The sequence below is a fragment of the Microcaecilia unicolor genome, chromosome 8 (assembly GCF_901765095.1).
Source record: "Microcaecilia unicolor chromosome 8, aMicUni1.1, whole genome shotgun sequence".
In the NCBI taxonomy this organism is placed as follows: domain Eukaryota; kingdom Metazoa; phylum Chordata; class Amphibia; order Gymnophiona; family Siphonopidae; genus Microcaecilia; species Microcaecilia unicolor.
Window position 1 is genome coordinate 72071325 of NC_044038.1, and position 22496 is coordinate 72093820.

General features: G+C 45.1%; 1 protein-coding gene across 1 annotated transcript in view; it reads right to left on the minus strand.

The window, feature by feature from the left end:
* The window catches only part of LOC115476965 (fish-egg lectin-like), a 51598-nt gene that overhangs the window by 9105 nt on the left and 19997 nt on the right, over positions 1–22496 (minus strand). The window contains exons 2-3 of the mRNA XM_030213571.1: positions 15045–15272; positions 8217–8559 (exon numbers count right to left, since the gene is read on the minus strand). Coding sequence (XP_030069431.1) covers positions 8217–8559; positions 15045–15272 — 571 coding nt within the window. The remainder of the gene's footprint in view (positions 1–8216; positions 8560–15044; positions 15273–22496) is intronic.

Below are 22496 nucleotides of genomic sequence, written 5' to 3' on the forward strand. Positions count from 1 at the left end.
GTTTTAACCAGCTATCGGAGCAGATAGCGGGACTTACAAATATGACTTCAGAACTCACACGCCGCACTGGCGAGCTTGAAGCCCGGGTATCAGAAGTAGAAGACACACGCAGCAGGAACAGGGGACAAGTATAGACAAGCTGGAACAGCTGACGAAATTAGACGACCTGGAGAATAGGTCGTGACGCGAGAATCTATGATTTATAGGATTTCCAGAGTCCCTGGCTGACGGGCAACTAAACACCACCCTGGAAACCTGGCTGCAAGCCCGCTTCCTAGAGGCCCGGGAAAGCATGGCCATCCGCTTAGACAGAGCGCATAGGATTGGCCAGAAGCAACAGCGCGAAACTCGCCCTCGAGTGGTTATAGCAAAATTCCATGATTATTCACAGAAGGCAGCAGTACTTTGCCTCTACAAAGCTAACAAAGAAGAAGCGAAGTATGAAGGAGGCCTAATAAAAGTATTTCAAGACTACTCCACATCTCTTACGATGAGGCGAAGGGCGTTTACGCCGGTATGCGCGAAGCTGGTGGAAAAGCAGCAAAGATTCACTCTGCAATACCCGGCCACACTGAGGGTGCAAACGGCAATGGCTGGAAATCGTTTCAGACTCCGGAGTCAGCCTTGGCGTGGATAGAGCGTCCACCAGCGTGACTGAAGTGAGACAGCAGAAGGTTAAAACCTAGAACCCAAGAACTACAGCGGAATAACAAAAGCTAGACGACTGCTTACTTGTGAGACTTTAAGATCGGGTGGAAGTTTAACAGCTGACCAGTAGCTGTTTGCGAGAGATGCCTGTGGGTGGGAATCTACACGACAGAGAAAATAGAAGAAACCGCTTCCTACCCGTAAGAGACTGTATAAGGGGATTGATTTTGTGATGTTAATGTGTAGCGTTAAATAGAGAGCGCAAAGAGAAGTGTATATAAGTTGAAATAGTTTGGCGGGGGGGATTCCGGGTGTATCAGACAGACCCATATGCCGGATATTTATGGCATGAGGGAGAAAATAAGGGAGGTTAGAGAAGGGATAAGGGGCAAGGGAGGAAGAGAAGGGGGGAAGAGCAGGGGGAGGGGAATAGAGGGGAGGGAGAGAAGGGATTGGGGGGGCAAGCAGTCTTCACCAGGTAGAAAGAACATGAGTTCTGTAAGTAGATGGTATGGAACGGGAACACGATTTATTTTCATTGTAAGAGGCGCCAGGTCGGGGCTGGGAGACCTGGGGCCCAGAATTAAGCTAGGCTCATTGTACTGGGGACACTTACAAAAGGCTAATGGCTAGGACCCCTACTCTACGCCTGATTTCTTGGAATGTTTCGGGGATAAGTTCTCCGGTGAAGCGGACCAAGATATTAAGATGCTTAAAACGCCACCAGGTCTCTATTGCATGTCTTCAGGAGACTAAGTTGACGGACGAGGAACATCAGAAATTGAGGCAACAATGGGTAGGAGAATGCTACTACTCATCGGCCGCAGGCCATAGGGGAGCAGTAGCAATCCTTATAAAGAGAGGTCTACCTTGCGAGTCACATGTAGTGGAAAGAGATAAGGAGGGCAGATTTATTTTGATACACATGAACTACATGAGTCAGGAATACTACCTTTGTGGTATCTATGGGCCCAATAAACGTGACCCAAGCTTCTTCCCAACATTAGAAAAATTAGGGCTAAAATACGATGCGGCCCCATGGATAATAATGGGAGACTTTAATCAAGTCTTAAACCCGGAGCTGGACCGGTCATCATCCACAGCCTGGGGGGCGATGGGTAAGGGTAGAGGCTTGGACTAGACCTGGTCGACCCCTGGCGGCTGTTAAACCCCACTCAAAGGGATTATACCCACCTTTCAAAAGTCCACCGGACTTGGTCCCGCATTGACTATATTCTACTATCAGCCCCCCTATTCTCGACAGTGCACTCCGCGGAGGTGGGACCGATGGCCGTCTCCGACCACACGCTAATTTGGATAGATGTGGAGATGGGGCCACCTATCGAACAAAATAGGCGATGGAGATTCCCGGCATACTTGGAGGGGTATCCAGAATTCAAATCTCATTTAGAGCAGAAGTGGGACACTTATGTTGAGTCTAATATACTGCACCAGGACACACCCAAACTGTTCTGGGAGACAAGGCGGTGATGAGGGGGGAGATCATTAGTTATGTGGCTACCCGGAACAAGAGAATATCACAAGGCATTATACAGCTAGAGTGCCAATATACACAAGCCAAATGTAGACACCAGCAACACCCAACCAATCTCACTTATGAGCAAATGATGGCAAATTTGGCAGGTCTTAATACGCTGATACATGAACGTACAAAGAAACTATTATTCAGTAAGCGATTTCATTACTTTAAATTTGGTAATAGAAATGGGAAGCTGTTGGCAAAAATGGTAAAAACGTGGACGACCAAAAAACGTATTCATACGTTAAATGCACCAGATGGCACGCAGAAACACAAACCTACAGAAATCTTACAACTCTTCACAGATTTTTTTACAGAGTTATATGGGGCAGGTTCAGAAGTAGTAGGACCAGAGCCAAGGGACTATCTAGAAGACTCTGGAATGCCATGCCTCTCCCAAGAAATTAGAAACCAGCTTAACGCCCCAATAAGAGCCCAGGAAGTGCAGCAGGTGATTAAGTCCCTTGCAGGGGGCACAAGCCCAGGGATAGATGGATTTTCTACGGAATATTATAAACTCATGGGACACAGGGTGAGTGGGCCCCTTACACTATATTTCAAGGACACAGTGCGTGGAGTTTGGCCCTCTAGAGTGAACGAAGCCCTAATAACTCTGATACCCAAACCGGGTAAACCCCCAGAAACTTTAGAATCATACAGACCAATCTCATTATTAAATGTAGATCTCAAAATATTGGACAGATTACTGGCAGATAGGCTAGCAAAACATTTGCCATCACTGATAGGGGATCATCAAGTTGGGTTTGTGAAAGGGAGACATCCTGGGCTTAATGTCCGGCGAGCCTTGTTAGCGCTAGCGCAGAGCCAGGAGCGAGATGACCCGCTCCTCCTGGTGAGCCTAGATGTGGAGACGCGTTTGACAGGGTTAGCTGGGACTATCTTTTTGAGGGATTGAAATATGTGGGGCTTGAGGGATGGTACTTAAGAGCGATCTTGACACTGTATGCAGCACCTACTGCGCGCGTCATAGTAAATAACATGACCTCTGTAGCCTTTCCAATACAAAGAGGAACGCGACAGGGCTGTCCTCTTTCGCCCCTCCTCTTTTTATTGTATTTAGAACCCCTGCTGCGCTCGGTGAGCAAGAACAAGGAGATTGTCGGAGTAACAATGCCACAGACCGAAATTAAGGTGTTAGCTTTTGCGGATGACATCCTGCTCACACTCACTGATCCACAAAGCTCCCTAACAGGGCTGTTAGAAACAGTTGAGGAATTCGGATACTACTCGGGATACAAATTAAACAAGCAAAAGTCAGTAGCTCTGCCAACCAAAGCAGCAACAAAAACACAGTGGGAGGTTCACTTCCCGCTTCAATGTGGCACAAAAGCAATTAAATACTTGGGAATTTATATTCCAACCCAATTGAATCAGATACACTCACTTAACCTACAACTGCTGTGGGACACCACAAAGACAGCCCTATTGATGTGGCAAAAACTGCCCCTCTCATTGTGGGGACGGGTAGCATTATACAACATGATTTTAGTACCCAAGTGGGCATACATGGTACAGATGTTGTCATTATTCCTTACCCACAAAGAAGAGTCAGATCTTCACAGGATGCTCAAAAGATTCTTGTGGGACAGACGTAGGGCCCAAATGTCACTCAAACAAACCTACCTACCTAGGGACAAGGGAGGACTGGATGTATTGAGAGTGAAATGGATGTCTGTGGCGGGATATATGCGGCACATAGCAGACTGGTTCAAGGGCACATCACACTTCTCCTTCCCAGAAACAGAGTGCACGTTGTTGGGAACCACACATTTTAGTTACTGGTTGCATGTGGGACTGGGAAAAGGGACAAAACTAAAAAATATATTGACACTATTTAGACCCATGAAAAAATCATGGAAATGGATCTGCAAACTATTCCGGTTAAACTCGAAGGTGACACCATTCTTACCTTTGGGAGGAAACAAAGAGTTTCCAGGGGGCGACTCCTCAGCCAGCTTTGTCACCCGGGGAACAAAGGGCATATTCTTTTTGTTCCAAATCCTGAAGAAGGACGGTACGCTAAGGACTAAGGAGGAGTTACACAGCCGCCAGGGACTAACGTGCCAAGATTTTCTCACATACACTCAGCTAAAACATTACATAAGTTCATGCCCACAACTGTCACTTACCTCCAAAGTGCGCAGTCAGCTGACAGAAATCTACGATTTAGAGGCACAGAGGACAGTCCCCCTGAAATATTATCATGCGCAGATTAAAGAGGCAGAGGCGCCAGTACAATATACTAAATTGGCACAGGCATGGTCACTAGAGTTGGGGTTACGTATGGGGGAAGTAAATATACAGTCTTGCCTACAGACATGTTATAAAGAATTTGGGAATGCAGATATTAGAGAAACCCAGTATAAATTTTTGATGAGACTGTATGTCTCACCCCATAGAGCTTACAAAGCAACTCTGCGGCAAAGTGATGACTGCCCAGGATGCACAGGGCAGGGAGCACATCTAGGACACATGTTTTGGCACTGTCCACCGGTATTAGCCTTTTGGTCCTTACTATGCACACAAGTGTCAAAGATGTGAGGTGTTTTGTGAAACCGACACCCTGGTCTGTTGTTTGAGACTTATACGACCAGAGGAAGAAAGAAAGCAGGCCACAGAGCCTTTTTACAGACAGCAGTGATGATGGGGAAGAAATCCATACTCAAGTTATGGCTAAAAGAGGAGGGGCCCTCGATCCAGTTGTGGCGGGCCTACATGATATCACTTTGCGCCATGGAACGGAAAGACTTACCTGATTTAGCATCTCCGAAGGGAGACAAATTCTTCCAATGCTGGCAACCGTTCCTAGACACTTTAACACCATTAGCACGGAGTAGAGTACTCAATGGTTAAACATAAACATACTATCAGAATACTGCCTGGGGAAGATGGGCAGGTGGGTAGGGTAGGATGAGAGAGGGGAGGAGGGAAAGGAGGGGATTAGCTCAAGGGGAGGGGGAAGGTATGGAGGGAAGGGGGGAGAAAACAACAAAATGTGTGACGATGTGAGACGGGAACTATGTTGATGATTATGAAAATGTTGTGTTTACTATGATAAGGCTTGAATTATTTATGGTTGTTGTCACCAATAGGCCAGCATGGCTATGCATTAGAGCTAACACGAGAGGCTGAAACCAGTGTGACATGGTGCAGAACATGGCCATTAGAACCACTGTGTACTATGCACACCAAGCTGCAGTGGGAGACGACCCAGAAAACCTTTGGATCCCTATGCTCACGCTCAGCTATGTGCTTTAACAATTAGGTTAGACCTCTATAGTGAAATAGCTCTGCAATAGAGATATCTGTCTAAGACAATGACAAGGTGCAAAAAGAAAGGAAGACAGTGAAAGATGCCATAGAGACAGAAGTGATCGGAACTGGAATACCATAGGCATGAACAGTGTCAGTGTACAATACCAGAGAGTGGAGCTGTTGTGGAAGGCCAAACAGCTAACTTGGAGAACTACAGTGAAGCAATCTGAGTCAGCAAACTGAAGGAGTGCTCGACAGGGAAAGCAACAGGGGAGAGTGAAGGAAAACATGTTCCAACTGAAATAGAGTGGAGAGCCACAGGTCCAAAAACATGCACAAAAAACAACCATGAACCTGAAACCTTCAGGGTGGAAGCCAGCCCCTGCTCAGAATAAGCCATTCTGCATTATAATACAACTTATACACTGCACATGGGGAAGTCCCCACATGGCAGTACCAAGGTCCTACTCTTCTATGAGTATCATGGATCCTAGAAGTAATGGGAATGCGTAGCAGCCTCAGAAAAAAAAAATTCCAAATATAAAATGGCCCACTGAAACCTGAAGCCAACTGTTCCATACAAAACAGCTCTGGTGGTGGTGGGGGGGTGGGGGTTGTTTATTTGTTTTGTTTTTGTTTAAGCACTGCCCTCTGATAAAAAAAAACAAAAACTGAGGGAAACCAAAACTGCCAAGGTGAAAAGGACAACACCAAATGGGCTCCAAAAGAAAGGGTGCCCTGCCCTTCTGCTGTTCTCCAGCCCCCATAGAAGTAGTAATAGAGACCCCACTCTTGAATTAGAAAGCAAGTTCAAACTCACCATAGGCAGCGCAGTCATTTGGTGACCGCTGTTCCCCAAGGAAAATCCCTTAGGCAGTGCAGCCATCCTAGCCCAGTTGGAATAGGGTGACAGGTGCAAAAGAGCTGTCACTCGGACAGCAATAGGCGGCCACCTAGCATGCACCAAGAGAGAGCTCTGCAAGGCAGAAAAAGTAGTTTTACATGACTGCACAGGGCAGAAATAAAAGAAAAGGGCCTGCCATGGAAAACACGGACCTCCAGAGCCGTGCAAAATGCCATGTGCCTTAAGCAGAGGACACCCCAAGTCTCCACAGAGAAGGGGCAGGAGAAGGAACCCAGACAACTCCTATTTGAAGGAATACCGTGCCCTGCGGCGAAAGTCCTTGGCGGCTTACAAAAGTGAAGCTGCCCTCTGGGTAGATCCATGCATAAAGAAATGCCAAAAGACACTCAGAGCGCATGCAACTGAGCCTGACCACACATGTCACTGCAAGGATCCAAGAGTGAGATGAAAACCGACATGACATTGCTTTTTTATTTTTTAAGACAGAGTCCCATCACTCACACCATAGGGGAAAACCCTTTCTCAGACAAGCCTCCAAGGGAAAGAACCCAGAGCTGAATGAGGAAACTCAGCACCCAAGGAAATCAGATCGCCCTGTCATACCTGGCCCGCAAGCTAGCAAAATGGCTGTTGAAGCTCTGCTAGCACCAAGAGACATGTGGCCCACATGTGGGAACAATCAGCAAGGCCCAAACCAGCGCTGCCACAGGATACTGCTGGGAGCCTGCATCCCCCATTGGGGAGAGAACCGCCGCTGCATCTCCTGCGAAATGGACAAAACCGCGAGATGTAACCCAGCAAAGTTAATAACTGAAAGACTCACTCCAGGGCGCAGTATGAGGAGCCCCGTTTACATCCAGGTGCAGCCAGAGACAAAATGGCGTCCTCTCCCTTACAGCCCTGATAGCTCAATTTCACTAAAAGGAGCATGCAGGCCCTGGGGGGAAAAGCAACCAGGGCAGGCAACGCGGTTGTGCCGAGACAGGCACTGGATGAAGGCTTCAGCTGGCGGGGGTTGGGGACTCCCGCCAGCCAAAGTATTAAATTACAGCGATGAGGCGGCGGCGATGGGGCAGCAGACCAATATGTGCCCCCCACCTCAGGCTCTGGCCCCCTCCCGCCGCGAGGTCTGGCTACACCCCTGTAAAGAGGAAGTAGATGTCATTGTATAGTCCCATTTCGCACGATGTTGGGACAGGCTGGGGAGAGCTTTATGGGTATTCGATAGTCTTAGGATTTATTTTCGTAATCTTACTTTATTAATTTAATTTCTATTTTCTTAGATCTTTTGTTACTTTTTCTTTATTGTTAAAAATTTGTTTTTTCACTGTTTTATATTTCATAATTTCTGGTTTATCACTTTGTTGGGATATATTTTAAAATTAATAAAGATAAAATAAAAAAATTGTATCTATATTTTTGTAAATGTCTCTGTGTTTTTAAGTTGTGTGTATAAACGAACTGTAACAGAGGGTTGCTTCTGCCCTGTGAAGAATCTTCATAGGGTCTTGCAGATAGGGTAAGATGTTGGGGTGGGATTGGGGAGAGGGCCTAAGTGGGTTTTTTTAATGGGTGAGGATGGAGCCAAATTTTTAAAAATGAAAATGAACAATTTTGGGGGTTTACTTTCATTTCATTTAAAAAATGAAAAGGAACAAAAGTATATCCCTTGAAACTAGTAGTTTAGTGGAAGCCCACACCTTTGCATTCAAAACATTTGCTGGGGCACAGAAATAAAATGAGCCTAACACCACTTTATATAAAGAAATGGCCCCCAACCAAAAGACTCAGTTTCTTAGTGTCTGCAAATTGTGGGGTGGATTTGAGCAGTGCAGTGACCAGTTTAAGTTAAACACCAGCACTTCAGAGGGCAACTTTCTTTCTCACCTGCGGAAGACCATGCCTTGGGCATTCACCCCATACACGGTGCCTTCTGTCCCAGCCTCTATCATTGACAGCTTCCCTTCTATCTGCTGCCAGTGGGAGCCCTGGCACGAATCTGGTGAGGTGCTCCAGCGATAGAAGATGTCATCAGCGGAATTAACACCCCAGCAGCCTAGTGAGCCACAGCTGATGTATTTCAGTTTCCCTTCGATTTGCAACCAGGGCACCGACGAGCTCTGGAACTTCACAGAGATGGTCCCGGACTTGGACATGCAGTAAATATCATCATTTGCATATATACCAGACACGAACTGATCCCCACCTGCATCTATCTGCTTCAGATTTCCTGGGAAAACAAAGTGGAGATGACAGGTTCAAGTTTCAAAGACATAACTTATTTGTCACAGAGTGTGATAAGCTAGGATATATCACACTACAAAAAAAGGAAACCTTGCTTAGGTATTATAAAGAAGATAGGAACACATATTTTAAGTGTTATAATAGAAAAGGTTTGTCTGAAAAAGTATTTAGAAGGCATCATATCTTATGCTGTTTGTAGTCCAGCACACTTAAATTAGCCAGATTAAAGTTTTGCAGTTTACTCGTTCCAAAAGTACAAAGACTAGGGGACACTCAAGGAAGATACATGGAAATACTTTTTAAACAACTAGGAGAAAATATTTTTTCACTCAACGAACAGTTAAGCTCTGGAACTCTTTGCAGGAGGAAAACCAAACGACAGCCGGCATGGTTAAAAAGTGAGGTAAAGGAGGCTATTGGAGCTAAAAAGGAATCCTTCAGAAAATGGAAGAAGGAACCAAATGAGGAAAATAAGAAGCGGCATAAGGAATGTCAAGTCAGATGCAAAGCGCTGATAAGAAAGGCAAAGAGGGATTTTGAAAGAAAGATAGCATTAGAGGCGAAAACTGATAGTAAAATTTTTTTTAGGTACATTAAAAGCAGGAAATCAACAAAAGAATCGGTTGGCCCGCTGGAACCGGGGTGTAAAAGGGGCGATCAAGGAAGACAAAGAAATAGCAGAAAAACTAAATGAGTTCTTTGCTTCGGTCTTCACCGAGGAAGATTTGAGTGCGATACCAGTGCCGGACAGGGTATTCATAGCTGAAGAGTTGGAAAAACGTATTGAAATATCTGTAAATCTGGAAGACATAATGGAGCAGTTCTGTAAACTGAAGAGTAGCAAATCTCCTGAACCGGATGGTATTCACCCTAGGGTACTGATAGAACTAAAAAATGAGCTGGCAGAGCTACTGTTATTGATTTGTAATTTATCCTTAAAATCTAGCGTGGTACCGGAAGATTGGAGGGTGGCCAATGTAACGCCGATATTTAAAAAAGGTTCAAGAGGAGACCTGGGAAATTATAGACCGGTGAGTCTGATGTTGGTGCCGGGCAAAATGGTAGAGACTATAATCAAAAACAAAATTACACAGCACATTCAAAAGCATAGACTAATGGGACGAAGTCAACGTGGATTTAGTGAAGGGAAGTCTTGCTTCACCAATCTGCTGCATTTCTTTGAAGGGGTAAACAAGCATGTGGACAAAGGTGAGCGGTTGATATTGTGTATCTTGATTTTCAGAAGGCGTTTGATAAGGTCCCTCATGAAAGACTACAGAGGAAATTAGAGGGACATGGGATCAGAGGTAGTGTCTTAATGTGGATTAAAAACTGGTTGAAAGATAGGAAATGGAGAGTAGGATTAAAAGGTCAATATTCGCAATGGAGAAGGGTAGTTAGCGGGGTCCCTCAGGGAATCGGTGCTGGGACCTCTGCTTTTTAACATATTCATAAATGACCTAGAGATGGGGGTAATTAGTGAGGTAATCAAATTTGCCGATGACATAAAGTTGCATAGTACATAAGTATTGCCATACTGGGAAAGACCAAAGGTCCATCGAGCCCAGCATCCTGTTTCCAACAGTGGCCAATCCAGGTCACAAATACCTGGTAAGATCCCAAAACTGTACAAAACATTTTATACTGCTTATCCCAGAAATAGTGGATTTTCCCCAGGCCATTTAATAACGGTATATAGACTTTTCCTTTAGGAAGCCGTCCAAACCTTTTTAAAACTCCGCTAAGCTAACCGCCTTTACCACATTCTCTGGCAACGAATTCCAGAGTTTAATTACACATTGAGTGAAGAAAAGTTTTCTCCGATTCATATTAAATTTACTACTTTGTAGCTTCATCGCATACCTCCTAGTCCTAGTATTTTTGGAAAGCGTGAACAGACGCTTCACATCTACCCATTCAACTCCACTCATTATTTTATAGACCTCTATCATATCTCTCCTCAGCCTTTCCTCATAGGGAAGTCGTCCCATCCCCTTTATCATTTTCTCCACCCTTCTCTGCACCTTTTCTAATTCTACTATATCTTTTTTGAGATGTGGCGACCAGAATTGAACACAATATTCGAGGTGTAGTCGCACCATGGAGCAACACAAAGGCATTATAACATCCTCATTTTTGTTTTCCATTCCTTTCCTAATAATACCTAACATTCTATTTGCTTTCTTAGCCGCAGCAGCACACTGAGCAGAAGGTTTCAACGTATCATCGACGACACCTAGATCCCTTTCTTGGTCCGTGACTCCTAACGTGGAACCTTGCATGACGTAGCTATAATTCGGGGTCTTCTTTCCCACATGCATCACTTTGCACTTGCTCACATTAAACGTCATCTGCCATTTAGACACCCACAAGCTCATTTTCAAAGCACTTAGCCTCCCAAAGTTCCATAGAAACCTATGGAACTTAGCCTCCCAAAGTGCTTTGAAAATATGCCTCCCAGTCTCGTAAGGTCCTCTTGTAATTTTTCACAATTCTCTCGTGATTTAACGACTTTGAATAACTTTGTGTCATCAGCAAATTTAATTACCTCACTAGTTACTCCCAGCTCTAGGTCATTTATAAATAAGTATTCATCCCAGAGTACTGATAGAACTGAAAAATGAGCTTGCGGAGCTACTGTTAGAATTATGTAATTTATCCTTAAAATCGAGCGTGGTACTGGAAGATTGGAGGGTGGCCAATGTAACGCCGATTTTTAAAAAAGGTTCCAGAGGAGATCCGGGAAATTATAGACCAGTGAGTCTGACGTCGGTGCCGGGCAAAATGGTAGAGACTATTATTAAGAACAAAATTACAGAGCATATTCAAAAGCATGGATTAATGAGACAAAGTCAACATGGATTTAGTGAAGGGAAATCTTGCCTCACCAATCTACTACATTTCTTTGAAGGGGTGAACAAACATGTGGATAAAGGGGAGCCGGTTGATATTGTGTATCTGGATTTTCAGAAGGCGTTTGACAAAGTGCCTCATGAAAGACTCCAGAGGAAATTGGAGAGTCATGGGATAGGAGGTAGTGTTCTATTGTGGATTAAAAACTGGTTAAAAGATAGAAAACAGAGAGTAGGGTTAAATGGTCAGTATTCTCAATGACCATATTCAAAGTAGTCAAATCGCGGGAAGATTGTGAAAAACTACAAGAGGACCTTACAAGACTGGGAGACTGGGCATCTAAATAGCAGATGACGTTTAATGTGAACAAGTGCAAAGTGATGCATGTGGGAAAGAGGAACCCAAACTATAACTACGTCATGCAAGGTTCAGCATTGGGAGTCACAGACCGAGAAAGGGATCTAGGTGTCATCGTTGATGATATGTTGAAAACTTCTGCTCAATGTGCTGCTGCGGCTAGGAAAGCAAATAGAATGTTGGGAATCATTGGGAAAGGGATGGAAAACAAAAATAAGGATATTATTCTGCCGTTGTATCTCTCTATGGTGCGACTGCACCTCGAGTATTGTGTTCAATTCTGGTCGCCACATCTCAAAAAAGACATAGTGGAATTGGAAAAGGTGCAGAGAAGGGTAACAAAGATGATACAGGGGATGGACGACTTCCCTATCAGGATAGGCTGAAGAGGCTGGGGCTCTTCAGCTTGGAGAAAAGGCGGCTGAGGGGAGATATGATAGAGGTCTATAAGATAATGAGTGGAATGGAACGAGTCGATGTGGAGCGTCTGTTTACGCTTTCCAAAAATACTAAGACAAGGGGGCATGCGATGAAGCTGCTGTGTGGTAAATTTAAAACGAATTGGAGGAAATTTTTCTTCACTCAACACGTAGTTAAACTCTGGAATTCGCTGCTGGAAAAGGTGGTTAAGGCGGTTAACTTAGCGGACTTCCAAAAAGGGTTGGAAGGCTTCCTTGAGGAAAAGGCCATAGAATGTTATTGAATGGATGAGGGAATAATACAGTATTTCTAGGATGGGCAGGACAAATTGCTTGTTCTTTTGGCCACTGTTGGTGACAGGGTGCTGGGCTCGATGGACCCTTGGTCTGTCCCAGCATGGCGATGCTTATGTACTTATGTGGTAACAGTGGTTAGTGTATCTGGGTTTAAAAAAGGTTTGGACAAGTTCCTGGAGGAAAAGTCCACAGTCTGCTATTGAGACAGACATGGGAAGCAATTGTTTGCCCTGAGATTTGTAGTATGGAGGAGTGTTGCCACAATTTGGGTTTCTGCCAGGTATTTGTGACCTGGCTTGGCCACTGTTTGGAAAACAGGATGCTGGCTAGATAGACCATTGGAGTATGGCTACTCTTATGTTCTAGGGCAGTGATGGCGAACCTATGGCATGCGTGCCAGAGAGGGCACGCAGAGCCCTCTCCCTTGGCACGCACGCCGTCGCCATCACTGGTCCACCTACTCTCCCTCCCAGTTCGGCCTTCCTCCCGCCCTCCCTCCAACTCAACGAGCAACAGGCCGCCCGCCCGTCCTCCCTCCCTCCCAGCACCAGGAACCCCCCTCCTCCTAAAATTTAAAAAGCGTACCTCCTCGGAGTCGGGGTTAAGGCGGTGTGCGTCGGTAGCGGCAGCGAAGCGCGTGTGCTTCGCTCGACGCGCCTTCGGCCTTCCCTGTCTCTCAAGCTCTGGTCCCGGCGGGACCAGAGCTTGAGAGACAGGGAAGGCCGAAGGCGCGTCAAGCGAAGCACACGCGCTTCGCTGCCGCTATCGATGCATGCCGCCTTAACCCCGACTCTGAGGAGGTACGCTTTTTAAATTTTAGGAGGAGGGGTTCCTGGTGCTGGGAGGGAGGGAGGGCAGGCAGGCGGACGGGCGGGCGGCCTGTTGCTTGTTGGGTTGGAGGGAGGGCGGGATGCCGGCCTGGTGCTGTCTGTGTGCTGCTGGGTGGGAGAGAGGCCTGCTGCTGCTGCGTGCTGGGAGGGAGGGAGACCTGATGGTGGGTGCTGAGTGGGAGGGAAGCCTGATGGTGGGTGCTGGGTGGGAGGGAGGCCTGATGGTGGGTGCTGGGTGAGAGGGAAGCCTGATGGTGGGTGCTGGGTGGGAGGGAGGCCTGCCTGATGGTGGGTGCTGGGTGGAAGGGAGGCCTGATGGTGGGTGCTGGGTGGGAGGGAGGCCTGATGGTGGGTCCTGGGTGGGAGGGAAGCCTGATGGTGGGTGCTGGGTGAGAGGGAAGCCTGATGGTGGGTGCTGGGTGGGAGGGAGGCCTGCCTGATGGTGGGTGCTGGGTGGGAGGGAGGCCTGGTGCTGGGTGAGAGGGAAGCCTGATGGTGGGTGCTGGGTGGGAGGGAGGCCTGCCTGATGGTGGGTGCTGGGTGGAAGGGAGGCCTGATGGTGGGTGCTGGGTGGGAGGGAGGCCTGGTGCTGGGTGCTGCCGGGTGCTGGGAGGGAGGGCAGGGGGGAGAGGAGGGTGGCTGGACATTTGTGGCTAGAGGGGAGAGGAGGGTTGCTGGACATTTGTGGCTGGAGGGGAGAGGATGGTTGCTGGACATGGATGGAGGGCAAGAAATGAAGAAGAAAGGAGGAAAGTAAAGAAATAAATGGAAAGGAAGCCCTGGAAACGGAGTTAAGAGAACAGATAGAGAGCAGCAGAATCAGCAACTAGAACCAATATAGATAGAAAAACAAAATCACCAGACAACAAAGGTAGGAAAAATCATTTTATTTTCATTTTAGTGTTTGGAATATGTCGAATTGGAGAATTTACATCTGCTGTCTTATTTTGCACTGGGTATACTGGAGCTGTAACAGCTTACAGAAATGATTTATAATGGAAGAAAATCATGTTATTTTTTTCTCCTATACTAGTATAATATTTTCAATGATGTCTGTTTATATGCGCCATGGCTGGTGTAAGGGGTGTGGCTATCATAGGGGTGGAGTCATATGTGGTGACCCCGCCCATAATGAGTACCGGCACTTTGCGATAAATAATTCGATTTTGGGTTGCTGTTTGGGCACTCTGTCTCTAAAAGGTTCGCCATCGCTGTTCTAGGGTTACTTTCAAACACAAAGTTCCATAGTAACTTTGTAAGTAAGTGCTTTGAAAATAAGGCCTATAATCATCTACCTTCTTGCCACAGAAAAATGAGTCAGTCTTTTATAAGGTTCAAAAGAAGAACAAACAGAGAACAAAACATATACCTTTAAATTAAACTTAGCCAAGACAGCTTCAAAGAAAGGGGAATGAAATTCAGGGTGAGTCAGTAAGGGTAAATTTGCATCCAAAGTGCACAGTGCTATCCTATCTATGCAAAGTATCACAGAAGTTATGTTGTGCCTGCTGGCCTTCAAACATCAAAGTCTCAAAAGATTTGTCAACAAAGCTTCTATTAAAAGTTCACCATCTGTCTCTAAGCAGACAGGCAGCTTTATAGGAGACCAGACAAGGAGAGGTTTCTGCAAGAAATGCCTGTGACCGGGCGGGGAGGGGGGGAGGGAGGGAAAGCAAAACAAATTTCTGCATACCTTTTCCCTAATGAAAACTTACCTATAACCTGGGCCCATTTGCCGCCTACCATTCGGTAGATGTTGTTATCCTTATTGACACCCCAGACGCCCGCAGGACCCACAGTGACATGTTTCAGAGCACCATTAATCTGTATCCAGCTATTTTCGTACCAAGTGAAGATTTGGTCCACATCATTCACGCCAAAGACCTGCCCATTGCTTACGTCAATCTGCTTCAGATTGCCCGGGATCTCAACACAGAGCATCGCTGGAATTAAAACACAGGAGATAGACCAGAAAGTATTACATATACATACTCATGGGCTGTCTCGTCCAACAGACGAATGATTCAAAAAAGCAAGTGAAACAATAAAGTCTACCAAGCCTGCACCCCAGTAACAATTTCGAAACAGGGCAATTTTTCTCAAAGTGATCAGTTTACAGTGACTTTTGGAAGTGAAATATTCCCTAAAAGTAATTTTACAAAAATGCAAGCGAGAAAACTGAGCAGAAACTAGTAAGGACTTTTGCCCTAGTGCATTACATTTCTGCTAACATCATGGCCAGAAGAAATTTTGATTCTGTGGAGCTTTCTGCCTTCAGGAGCTTTGGAGGAAATTAGATTCCTAAACAAAGGGGGTGTTGTGGGGTGGGGGGATTTTGAAAGCTTTGCTTCTGCAGAAAAATCTCAATTGAAAATACATCACCTCCCCGTCCTCCGGATTTTGTACGTATGCTTGCCCACACTGTTTTCCAGGGTTGGAAAAAGGGCTTGTCTAAGATGGAAGGAGGGTAGAGGCAGCCTGAAAGTTTGTGTGAGGTAATCCTCCCTTTGATGTTTCTCCTTATGAATATGATTACAATCAGGGCAGGATTAACATTTTAGTGGGCCCTAAGCCAGGGGGTTCTCTACCCAGTCCTTGGGACATACCCAACCAGTCTGGTTTTCAGGATACCCACAATGAATATGTATGAGATTAGATTTGCATCCAGTGAAGATAGTGCATTCAAATTTATCTCATGCATATTCATTGTGGGTATCTGGAAAACCTGATCGACTAGGTGTGTCCCAAGCACTGGGTTAAGAATCACTGCCCTAGGCAAACAAATGTATTGGGTCCTCCACCATAATGTAAATACATTTTAACACTTCCACAAATGGGGTGTCCTGAGGTTCTATGAGCAGATGAAAAATAACAGAACATACCTAAGTTAGGTGTTAATCGAGTCTATTCTTTAACAATGTGTGTAAATTCTGAGAGCACCCCTGAAATGCTCCCCAAAATGCCCCTGCCCACACCCCCTTGAAATTACGTGCTAAAGAAGTTCTGTGCACAGCGTTATAAAATATAATATGCGTGTAACTCCCAATTAATGCTAATTAATGCCAATAATTGGTTATTAGCAGCCAATTATTGATGCTGATTGACTCAATCAATTAAGTTGCACGTACAACTTGGCTATGCCTTCAGAGAGTGTTGAGCATTCATTTACCCAGAGTAAAGGGAGATATTTTGGGGAGCAGGTTTGGGAAGGGGGTAGTATTGACATTTATAAAATACATGCACAAATTAACCCCCAAAAGTTATCTAGACCAAAGACCAGGTGTAAATATATGCATATAAATTCTGTAGGGTAATTTTTAAAAAGGACTATGCACATGCTTTGGTTTTGAAATTTTGCCAGTACGTGTACATGAGAAAGTATGTGTATACTATATATGCAACCATGTAGAAATAAAAAGATCTCCAGATGGGGTAATTTTTATGTAAAATAGCTGTTACTTATGTATCTGGCAAAATATAAAATGTTGAGTAAAAATATTTTAAAAATATATAGTACCAGCAATTTTATAAATGTAGACAGTTTCATATCTTAAAAAAAGGGGAGGGGGGTTCTGTTGGTCCCATTAAGTATACATAGAAGCTAATTTTTACAACATAAATACATGTATACCTCGGCACTTTTACCCACCGGCATTTACACCTGCTCAGAATCACATACAAAACCTACCAACTAACTTACTTTTTAAGACCAGAGGCTTGGAGGGTGGTTGCAGGACTGCAATTTGCTCACATGTATGCCAAACCCAGTTTCCCTGGGAAAATGCTTGCCTTTCTGAGGAAGGCTCCCCCCTCCTTTCTCCCTGTATGCCCCTTTATAAATTTGCCATATACACATGCAATGATGCAATATACATTATATATTCCTCATCTGGAAATGCAAATCATTTTGAGTTTATTTATAAAATATCTGTCACTTTTGTGTGTTCACCACATATACTTGTATCTTTGCCTGGTGTGATATGTATTCTTATAAATAAACTAGTAAAAAAGGCCCATTTCTCAAACCAATAAAACGGGTGCTAGCAAGGTTATCATCTAATGGCGATTATGTTTTTAAGGGAACTGTTAGGAAGAATGTGCTGTGATGATAAAGCAGTGGCGTAGCCAGACAGCCAATTTTGGGTAGGCCTGAGCCCAAAGTGGGTGGGCACAAAATTTTCTCTCTGCCCTGCCCCCTTCCTCCCCTATTCTCCACCTCTCCCCCAGCACCTCCCAACTCAAAATAGAAACAGAAACACTTTAGCTCATGAGGAAAGTGGCATCCGCTATGCACATTTCTCAAGCTATCATATTTCAGTTAAGATTCAAAATAAAATGCCTTTTCTACCTTTGTTGTCTGGTCATTTTCTTTTTCCATCATGTTGATCCAGTTTCTCTTTTGAACTTTCCAATCTTTCTGCTATTTCTCCTTCAAGCAGCTGCTGTCCATTTGTCTTTTTCTCCTATCTTGTTCCATTCCCTCACTTCACTTGCCTCTGACATATTGACCTTTCCATTTTAGCTCTTTCCTTCCTTTTTTTTTTCTTTTCTTGTCTCTGTCCACCCAAATTTTATCTTAACCCCTTTTCCTTTGTTTTACTTTTCAGATACCTGTCTGATTTCCATTTCCTTTTCACATACTAGTTCTCCTATTCCCCATCTCTCTACTTCCCCAGCCATCCATTCCCTTCCATCTTCAATCTATTCCCCATTACCATATTTCTTTCCCCTGTAATCACCATCCTCCTCGCATTTATTTCCTTGCCACCCCCTTGGCCTCTCCCACATGGTTCCACCTTTTCCAGTGTCTCTCTCCCTCCATCCTTCTAGCCCAGCATCTGATCCCTCTCTTCTCCCCACCCTTCACCCCCTCCCAGCATCTTCTTGTCACTTCTCTCTTTCGTCTTGCCCCCCTCTCCTGTGATCCAGTGTGGCCAGGATTTCCCCCAATCCTTCCCTCATGCCCAGCACACCCTCTCTGTGACCTGCCCCTCCCCATGGCAAGGATCTCTTCCATTCCTTCTCTCATACCCAGCACCCCCTCTCTGTGACCTGCCCCTCCCTGTGGCCAGAATTCTATCCCCTCCCTACGAACATGCCCTCTCTCTGTCCAGTCTCTCCCTGTGTGTAGATTAGAATCCTCTCTCATTCCTTTCTTCAACATTCCGTCTCTATAAGCTTTTTCTTCCCCCCCCCCCCCTCCACAAATCTAGCATCTCCTCTTTATTTCTCTCCACCCTCCGATGTCTTTATTCCCCAACTCTGGTGCCCTTACATGATCTAGCCATCCCCCTTCCCCCTCTCTCTCTTCAGCTCTCTTAATCTTATGATCTTCATGACCTGTTCACTCATTGCAGCAGCTCCTTTCCCCTGCAACTCTGCTGGACCCGACCTTCATTGGTGCTTGCCTCCGGATCACCCGAAGATTCGTGGGGAGATGTCATCCATTCCTCAGACTGCAGCGCGGGACCAGCCACATGCCCGCTAACAGCTCTGCGCAGCGTTCCGACTCCGAGTCCTGCCTCTTACGACACAAACGTCCTGTTTCTGACACAGAAACAGGAAGTTTGTATCCTAAGGGGCGGGACTCGGAGTCGGAACGCTGTGCAGAACTGTTAGCGGGCATTTGGCTGGTCCCACGCTGCAGTGAGGAATGGATGACATCTCCCCAGCTGGATCTTCGGATGCTGCCGATTCGTTGTCTGCTGTGCTGGCGTGACGTGTGCAGCTGGGAGCATAACGTCGCTGCTGAAGCTTCAACGGTAGGAGGGACTTATAGTGGCTCGTTTTGTTTTCTACTGGGTGGGCCTGAGATGAAAATGGATGGGCCCAGGCCCACCCGTGGCTACGCCCCTGTGATAAAGAATAATTGGGAAGGGTGTATAATGAGTAATATGGTCCAGGGGTATGACATGTGGATTGTTTTCTTTTTTTTTTTTTAATCTTTGTGTTTTGTTTTAATTTTTATTTATAGTATATTTCCAAAAAGCTAAAGAGTACACAGAAATTTTAAAAAATTTATTAGAAATGTAATGCTTGTTCACATTTGCAAGATTTCTTTATAAACAATATTTTTAGTGAAAACTTTATTACATTGAGGGAAAAAGAGAGTGTGTGAGAGAGAGACAGAGTGTGTGTGTGGGAGAGAGAGACAGAGTGTGTGTGTGTGTGTGTGTGTGTGTGTGTGAGAGAGAGAGAGAGAGAGAAAGAGAGAGAGAGACAGAGTGTGTGTGTGTATGTATGTATGTCAGAGCGAGAGTGAGTGTGTAAAACAATGGAAACACATCTATGAAAATAACTGGTCTACACAACCTAACTGATCTCTTCCTTACTAATTGGGATAATAGATGCAAAATGGTTCTGGACAAAATTGCACCACTACACATCACTATGCATCACGAATGTATCTCAATTTACACCTTCCCAACTGCAAAGGTATCAAATACAAAACCTACTTTGCATCCAGTTTCTCCTTTTTGGGTAGTCAACTTTGGAATGCTCTACCAAGACCCATCCGAGCAATTAACAACTACTAACCATTCAGGAAAATGCTAAAGTCCCATTTTTTTCAAGCAAGCTTACCCTAAATGAACCAACTTAATTCTGCCAGCTCACATACATTACTCCTGCTCTGAAGATGATGCTGACTTTGAAACCAATTGCACCTCTGACCTTATCCTCAAATCCCCTTATACTCAATCTCCTATCTTCTCTTTTCCATCCTTTTATACCTTATCCCTCTCTATCTCCTTCCCTTTTACCTATCCTATCCTTTCCTTGTCTACCCCCCATTCCAATTCATATACCCTTGGGCACTGTTGCCATTATGTTTATCACAGTTTACAATATTCTTCTTACATGTCCTTTGTAATGCTTTTTTTACTATGTAAGCAGCACTCAACCTGCTGTATGTGGGAAAGTGCGGGGTACAAATGTAATAATAAATAAATAAAAATGGCCATTGAAACTATTGGTGGTTCTGTTCTTCTTCGTTGTGCTTCACATATGCATTCATTTTCTACTTCATACAGCATCTTGCATGCATCTGCAAATGGATTTTCCCGTGCCATAAAATCGCTTAATTGTTTCATTAATGTATGGTTGATGTGTGCATTTGTTGAGATTCGTAGTCTCTGAACGGCTGCTTCATCAGGATCAAGAATATATAATTGAGCAAATTGTCTTTGATTGTCATTTTGAGGATGTAGTGCTGCTGTTCTATGGTAAACAGTACCATTAATTCAAAAACAATAATGGCGATATCCAGGTGGTGGTGCAATGTTAGCTCCCATGGAGGCAAAAGCTAAGGAACTATATTAATGGACCTAATGTTTTGTACAAAATTCTTTGAATATTCATGTTCCCTGGAGAGAAGCTGTTGTATTAATTCATTGTACCTAATTCCTGGAAGTTATACTTTGCCCTTACTACAACTACTACTACTACTACTACTATTTAGCATTTCTATAGCGCTACAAGGCATACGCAGCGCTGTACAAACATAGAAGAAAGACAGTCCCTGCTCAAAGAGCTTACAATCTAATAGACAAAAAATAAATAAAGTAAGCAAATCAAATCAATTAATGTGAACGGGAAGGAAGAGAGGAGGGTAGGTGGAGGCGAGTGGTTACAAGTGGTTACGAGTCAAAAGCAATGTTAAAGAGGTGGGTTTTCAGTCTAGATTTAAAGGTGGCCAAGGATGGGGCAAGACGTAGGGGCTCAGGAAGTTTATTCCAGGCGTAGGGTGCAGCGAGACAGAAGGCGCGGTCTGGAGTTGGCAGTAGTGGAGAAAGGAACAGATAAGAAGGATTTATCCATGGAGCGGAGTGCACGGGAAGGGGTGTAGGGAAGGACGAGTGTGGAGAGATACTGGGGAGCAGCAGAGTGAATACATTTATAGGTTAGTAGAAGAAGTTTGAACAGGATGCGAAAACGGATAGGGAGCCAGTGAAGGGTCTTGAGGAGAGGGGTAGTATGAGTAAAGCGACCCTGGCGGAAGATGAGACGGGCAGCAGAGTTTTGAACCGACTGGAGAGGGGAGAGGTGACTAAGTGGGAGGCCAGCAAGAAGCAGATTGCAGTAGTCTAAACGAGAGGTGACAAGGGTGTGGATGAGGGTTTTGGTAGAGTGCTCGGAAAGAAAGGGGCGGATTTTACGGATGTTGTAAAGAAAGAAACGACAGGTCTTGGCGGTCTGCTGGATATGAGCAGAGAAGGAGAGAGAAGAGTCAAAGATGACCCCAAGGTTTCGAGCTGAGGAGACAGGGAGAATGAGAGAGCCATCAACAGAAATAGAAAACGGGGGGAGCGGGGAGGTGGGTTTGGGGGGGAAAATGAGAAGCTCGGTTTTGGTCATATTTAATTTCAGGTGGCGTTGAGACATCCAGGCAGCAATGTCAGACAAGCACGCTGAAACTTTGGTTTGGATGCAAGGTGAGATATCAGGGGTAGAAAGGTAGATTTGGGAGTCATCAGCATAGAGATGGTAGGAAAAGCCATGGGATGAGATTAATGAACCAAGGGAAGAAGTGTAGATAGAAAAGAGGATGGGACCAAGAACAGAACCCTGAGGTACGCCGACAGGCAGAGGGATAGAAGTAGAAGAGGATCCACCAGAGTGAACACTAAAGGTGCGGAGGGAGAGGTAGGAAGAGAACCAGGAAAGGACAGAGCCCTGGAATCCAAGTGAGGACAGGGTATCGAGAAGTATGCTGTGATCGACAGTGTCAAAAGCAGCGGAAAGATCAAGAAGAATGAGGATGGAATATTGACCTCTGGATTTAGCCAGTAATAGGTCATTGGAGACTTTAGTAAGCGCAGTTTCGGTTGAGTGGAGAGGGCGAAAACCAGATTGTAATGGGTCAAGAATAGCATGTGAGGAGAGAAAATCAAGGCAGCGGCGGTGAACAGCACGCTCAAGTAATTTGGAGAGAAAAGGAAGGAGGGAGATGGGTCGGTAATTAGAGGGACAAGTAGGGTCAAGTGAAGGCTTCTTAAGGAGAGGTGTGACCACAGCATGTTTAAAGGCAGCAGGGACAGTCGCAGTGGAAAGTGAGAGGTTGAGAATGTGACAGATAAAAGGAATAAGAGTAGGAGAGATGGCATTAAGAAGGTGGGTGGGAATGGGATCAGAGGAACAGGTGGTACATTTTGAGGAAGAAAGGAGAA